The sequence below is a fragment of the Chrysemys picta genome, chromosome 6 (genome assembly GCF_011386835.1).
Source record: "Chrysemys picta bellii isolate R12L10 chromosome 6, ASM1138683v2, whole genome shotgun sequence".
Lineage (NCBI taxonomy): Eukaryota > Metazoa > Chordata > Testudines > Emydidae > Chrysemys > Chrysemys picta.
The window spans coordinates 77,629,325-77,636,037 of record NC_088796.1 but is presented as its reverse complement, the minus strand read 5'-3'; the positions used below and the strand labels follow the sequence as shown (position 1 = coordinate 77,636,037).

At 49.9% G+C, this 6,713-nt stretch overlaps 1 protein-coding gene across 1 annotated transcript; it reads right to left on the bottom strand.

Moving 5' to 3' along the window:
* Positions 1 to 3,883: 3,883 nt before the first annotated feature.
* Positions 3,884 to 5,575, bottom strand: LOC135972479 (histone-lysine N-methyltransferase 2B-like). The gene is made up of 2 exons (XM_065550583.1): positions 5,388 to 5,575; positions 3,884 to 4,456 (listed from the first exon to the last, which is right to left on the bottom strand). Exons 1-2 carry the CDS (start codon positions 5,401 to 5,403, stop codon positions 4,029 to 4,031), a joined length of 444 nt encoding a protein of 147 aa, XP_065406655.1. The 5' UTR covers positions 5,404 to 5,575; the 3' UTR covers positions 3,884 to 4,028.
* Between the last annotated feature and the right edge of the window lie 1,138 nt (positions 5,576 to 6,713).

Here is a 6,713-nt window from a genome sequence, read left to right as displayed (position 1 = left end):
GCCACCTGTTCCCACCCCCCGGAAGTCAAGGGGTGGGACAGGAAGTATAAAGGCCAGCCGCCGGAGCTCAGTCAGGGCTCAGCCGCCGCACGGAGTGGAGATGCTGCCGGGAGCTTGTGGCCGGGAGACTGCTGAGACCCGAGACCGTTGCCCAAACTGGCCGGAGCTCCCCTGAGCCCACTACGAGGAGGAGCCGCTGGAGCCCCCCCCCTCTGCACCCGGTATTGGGAGGAGCCGTCGGACCTGCCCCGCACCAACTACGAAGGCGAAGAGCCTCCTGAGCCCCTCCACCCCTGTTGTTACCTGGAGGAGCCACCGGAGCCCCAGTGGCCGGATTTCCCCGAGGAGCTGCCGGACCTGCCCCCAAGCCCTGGGCGAGAGGAACCGATGCTGGTGGACTGGCCCGGACCCGGCAGCACCAACTAGGTAGGCCCTGAGGGGGAACCAGGAAGTAGCCCAGGGGTAGCCGACCCCGGTCAGGCTGCAGATGCATGTGAGCCGATGTCAGTGTGTTTCGGGCAGGATACCCCACTGACCAGCAGCGGTGATAGCCGCTGCTAGGGCCCCGGGCTGGGACGCAGTGGAGTGGGAGGGCCTGTGTCCCCCCCTGCCACCCCACTCTCGGGTGGCAGGTTTCCCCCTCACCCAATGCTCTTAACTGAGTCTTGCTCAGCCCCTGCACCCAAGGGCCAGAGCTGTGACTGTTTGTGCCCCGCCCTGATACAGGGCCTGGGCCTCTGAACTACTCGTTGCATTGTTGCTCAGCCCCTGGACCCAAGGGCCTGAGCCCCCTAACTGTTTGTTTGCTCAGGCCCTGCACCAGAGGACCTGAGCCCCTGAACTAACTGGTTGTTCCACCACTGGTGAGTCGGTGTGGCTCCCCTCCTGCCCAGGAGGGTCGACCCCCAGCACGACCCTCCTACAGTCTCTAATTACATGCTATTTTTTCCACAGGATACCTTTCTCATTCAATGCACAGGGTGTATGGTGCTCACTGTATGAACAGCTATTCAGGATTTTAATATTTTGTTATTTCAGTATATTTTTTCTTCATTGTTCAGGGTCTGACCCTGAACTACACACTATTCAAACCCTACTGTGAATACAGAATTATTCATTTACTCATGGGCTTTTCTGTAATGCTCATTACTATAGTATCTGGGTGCTTCACAAATATTAATGACTTTATCTTCACAACACCTATGTGAGATGAGGGGTATTATTGTCTCCATTTTACAGAACTGAGACACAGAAATTAAGACCAAAATTGTTAGGTGTGCCCACTAATTTTGTATTCCCAATTTAGGATCCATCAGACCTGATTTTTCAGATTATTTAGCTTTGGTTTATAGCATTCTGTAAATTCCAAACAGAGCTCTCTTTGACTTCAAATGCTGTTATGAGTTCTCAGCTCTTCTGCAAGTCAGACCCCAAAGGTCTCAAGCCCGGACCTTAGAAAATGAGGAACTTGCAATAGCCACTTATGAAAATTTTGCTTTAAGTAAGTTGCCTAGCATCATATAGGAACTCTGTGGCAGAAACAGGGGTAGAATTCAATCATCCAGGAAATTGTTCAACTGCCTTAGCCATGAGACCTTCCTTTCCCAGCCCTCTTCCTGCAGTCTCCTGCATCATTCACTACAAACTATTCATCTTCTGCAACAATGAGGCAGGAGCTCTACAAACAATCTCATTCACTACATGGTAATAGAAAGTGAATAAATGCCAAAAAAGTCATTAAAAACAAAGGAAATAAATAAGTGACTGTGGTTCAATCAAAATCAATTACTGTATAAACTATCAATGAAGCTAAATTTAGCATAGGTATGGTAAAGAGTAATCAATTATTTAGACTTAAAAAATCACTATTAAACAGAAGGGATAATCCCCCCTCCCCCCGCCAAATTTTCTGGAAGTGACTAGTGATTTTAGGCACCTTAACTTTTCAGTACTGAGCAACCACCTTAAGGTGTCTCAATTTGAGCACCCAAAATTGTAAGTCACTTTTGAAAGTTTAAGCCCTAATATATTCAACTATTTCTCTAATTTAGGGTATGTCTACACTACGGGATTAATCCGAATTTATATAATTCGAATTTGGGAAACAGATTGTTTAAAGTCGAATGTATGCAGCCACACTAAGCACATTAATTCGGCGGTGTGCGTCCAAGTACCGGGGCTAGCGTCGATTTCTGGAGCGTTGCACTGTGGGTAGCTATCCCATAGTTCCCGCAGTCTCCCGCGCCCATTGGAATTCTGGGTTGAGATCCCAGTGCCCGATGGGACAAAAAACATTGTCGCAGGTGGTTCTGGGTACAACCTCACCCCTCCCTCCCTCCCTGCATGAAAGCAATGGACGGCAGACAACCATTTCATGCCTTTTTTCCTGGGTGAACTGCAGACTCCATGCCACGGCAAGCATGGAGCCCGCTCAGCTCAAGACAGCAGTCATGAACATTGTAAACACCTCGCGTGTTCTCGTGGAGTTTATGCTGAGCCAGGACCAGAAAAACGAGGCGTGGAGGCAGCGGCGGCGGCAGCGCAGCGACAAGCATGATGAGGACATGGACACGGACACGGACACAGAATTCTGTCAAACCGCAGGCCCCGGTGCTTTGGAGATCATGTTGTTAAGGGGGCAGGTTCTATCCATGGAACGCCAATTCTGGGCAAGGGAAACAAGCACAGACTGGTGGGACCACAAAGTGTTGCAGGCGTGGGATGGTTCCCAGTGGCTGCGGAACTTTCGCATGCGTAAGGGCACTTTCATGGAACTTTGTGACTTGCTATCGCCTGCCCTGAAACGCCAGAATACCAAGATGAGAGCAGCCCTCACAGTTGAGAAGCGCGTGGTGATAGCCCTGTGGAAGCTTGCAACGCCAGACAGCTACCGGTGAGTCAGGAATCAATTTGGAGTGGGCAAATCTACTGTGGGGGCTGCTGTGATGCAAGTAGCCAAAGCAATCACTCAGGTGCTGCTACGAAAGGTAGTGACTCTGGGAAATGTGCAGGCCATAGTGGATGGCTTTGCTGCAATGGGATTCCCTAACTGTGGTGGGGCAATAGATGGAACCCATATCCCTATCGTGGCACTGGAGCACCAGGGTACCCAGTACATAAACCGCAAGGGGTACTTTTCAATGGTGCTGCAAGCACTTGTGGATCACAAGGGACGTTTCACCAACATCAACGTGGGCTGGCCGGGAAGGGTTCATGATGCTCGCGTCTTCAGGAACACTACTCTGTTTAAAGGGCTGCAGCAAGGGACTTACTTTCTGGACCAGAAAATAACCGTTGGGGATGTTGAAATGCCAATAGTTATTCTTGGGGACCCAGCCTACCCCTTAATGCCATGGCTCATGAAGCCATACACAGGCAGCCTGGACAGGAGTCAGGAGCTGTTCAACTACAGGCTGAGCAAGTGCAGAATGGTGGTAGAATGTGCATTTGGCCATTTAAAAGGTCGCTGGTGTTCATTATTGACTCGCTCAGACCTCAGCCAAACCAATCTCCCCATTGTTATTTCTGCTTGCTGCGTGCTCCACAATCTCTGTGAAAGTAAAGGGGAGACCTTAATGGCGGGGTGGGAGGCTGAGGCAAATCACCTGGCTGCTGATTACGCGCAGCCAGACACCAGGGCGATTAGAAGAGCACACCAGGAAGCGCTGTGCATCAGAGAAGCTTTGAAAACCAGTTTCATAACTGGCCAGGCTACAGTGTGAAATATCTGTTTGTTTCTCCTTCATGAAAACCTGCCCCCTTTATTGACTCATTCTCTGTAAGGAACCCACCCTCCCCCTTTCCCCAGCTTGCTTTCAAACCAAATAAAGTCACTATCATTTAAAAATCATTTATTCTTTATTAATAGATATAAAAAGAGGGAGGGAACCCGGGTGGGGTTTGGGAGGAGGATCGGTGGGAAGGAAAAGGCCACTAAAAAAAGGTTAAAAAAATGACAGCCTTTTGCTTGGGCTGTCCACTGGGGTGGAATGGGAAGGTGTACGGAGCCTCCCCCCCCCCCCGCGTTCTTACACGTCTGGGTGAGGAGGATATGGAACATGGGGAGGGGGGTACAGGGGCTGTAGCGGCACTCTGTTTTCCTGCAGCCATTCCTGAAGCTCCACCAGACGCCGGAGCATGTCTGTTTGCTCACGCAGCAGCCCCAGTGTTGCATCCTGCCTCCTCTGATCTTCCTGACGCCACCTCTCATCTCGAGCATCTCTCCTCTCCTCACGTTGGTCCCTCATGTCCTCACATTGGTCCCTCCTGTCCTCACGTTCACTGGCTTCTTTCCTATACTTTGAAACCGTGTCCTTCCACTCATTCAGCTGAGCTCTTTCACTGTGGGTGGATTCCATGATTTCTGCGAACATCTCGTCTCGCGTCTTCTTTCTCCGACGCCTTATCTGTGATAGCCTTCGGGACGGAGGAGGGAGGCTTGAAGAATTTGCAGCTGCTGTAGGGAGGGGAAAAAAGAGAGAATTTTTAAAAAAGATACATTTTGCAGAACAATGCTTATACTCTTTCACGGTGACCAACACTATTCACATTACATAGCACATGTGATTTCTGTGCAAGGTCGCATTTTGCCTCTTAATACTGAGTGCCTGTGGCTTTGCTGCTAGAGATCACAGGTCCGGGCATGCATGCAGCCATGGTAAGCCATTGTCTTTCGGCTTCTGCGCCCTCCTTTCCCACATACCAAGCAAAGCCCGTTGAGTGCTGCGGTTTTTCTGTTAACATTCAGCAGCAGCAGAACAAACTAACCCTCCCCCCCATCAAATTCTCTGGATGATCGCTGTACCCCTCCCCCCACCGCGTGGCTGGTAACAGGGAAGATCCCTGCTAGCCAAACGCAAAAAGCTCAGGGCCAATTTCCCCCCCTGCGCTTGGCTAACCACAGGGAAGGATTTATTTTCAGCCACAGGCAAACAGCCCAGTAGGAACGGCCACCTCTGTCCCCTTAATTAAGTTCCCGTATTTCAACCAGGTTACCATGAGCGATATCACACTCCTGAGGATTACACAGCAAGATAAAGAGCGGATGTTGCTTGAATGGCAGCAAACACCGGGACCATATGCTGCCAGGCTTTGTCAGGCAATGATACCAGATTACTTGCTGCAAGCATGGCGTGGTCAAGTGTCCTACCATGGAGGACGGAATAAGGCTGCACTGCCCAGAAACCTTGTGGCAAGGCTTTTGGGGTACCTCCAGGAGAGCTTCATGGAGATGTCCCTGGAGGATTTCCGCTCCATCCCCAGACACGTTAACAGACTTTTCCAGTAGCTGAACTGGCCGCGAATGCATCCCAAGTCCTCAGGGCAAAGTAATCATTAAAAAACGCTTGCTTTTAAAACAAGTTTTATATTTTAAAAGGTAAACTCACCTGAGGTCCCTTCCATGGGGTCAGGGTCTTGGATACTGGCTTGGGAGGGTTGGGAGGGTACTTCAGTCAGGCTGAGAAAAAGATCCTGGCCGTTGGGGAGAACGGAGTGCTGGGTGCTCTCTGCAAGCTCGTCCTCCTCCTCCTCCTCCTCCTCTTCCCCATCCGCAGAATCCTCAGGCGTAGCTGATGAGACTATCCCCGACCCAGAATCCACGGTCACAGGTGGAGTAGTGGTGGCGGCCCCCCCTAGAATTGCATGCAGCTCGGCGTAGAAATGGCATGTCCGCGGCTCTGACCCGGAGCGACCGTTTGCTCCTTTGTTTTTTGATAGGCTTGTCTGAGCTCCTTGACTTTCACGCGGCACTGATCTGAGTCCCTATTGTGACCTCTCTCCATCATGCCCTTGGAGATTTTTTCAAAAGTTTTGGCATTTCGTCTTTTAGAACGAAGTTCTGCTAGCACTGAATCCTCTCCCCATATAGCGATCAGATCCAGTACCTCCCGTACGGTCCATGCTGGTGCTCTTTTTCGATTATCGGACTGCATGGTTACCTGTGCTGATGAGCTATCTGTGGTCACCTGTGCTCTTCACGCTGGGCAAACAAGAAATGAAATTCAAATATTCCCGGGGCTTTTCCTGTCTACCTGGCCAGTGCATCTGAGTTCAGATTGCTGTCCAGAGCGGTCACAATGGTGCACTGTGGGATAGCTCCCGGAGGCCAATACCATCGAATTGCGGCCACACTAACCCTAATTCGAAATACTAAAATCGATTTTTGGCGCTACTCCGCCTGTCGGGGTGGAGTACAGAAATCGATTTAAAGAGCCCTTTATTTCGAATTAAATGGCGTCGTTGTGTGGACAGGTGCAGGGTTAATTCGAATCAAGGCTGCTAAATCCGAATTAAAGTCGTAGTGTAGACCAGGCCTTATACATATCTTCTTTAAGGTATTGACAACTGATTGATGTATCTGTTGCTTGAAATTGAATCCAAAGACAACAGCAACTGAGTTTTGTAGTGTTTAGAAAAAGAATGTACGGATGATGCAGTAACAGCCTTGTAGTCTCTGAAAAGGGCTGATTGCTCTCCACCCAATATATTTATATTTCCAGCAGAATGAGGCCCAAAATCTCTAAGTAAAATACCAGATATCTGATTAATCTGCCTAGAAAATGGGATCCTCTGATCCATATGGCATAGTAGGACTTGGAGGATAATTAACAGACTTTTCATGAGACAGCTAAACAACATGAGAGAGGCACCAGACTTCCTCCCAAGTTTTAGAATGGGGTATATAGAAGCTAGTGTTCAGACTACTTCCCAAG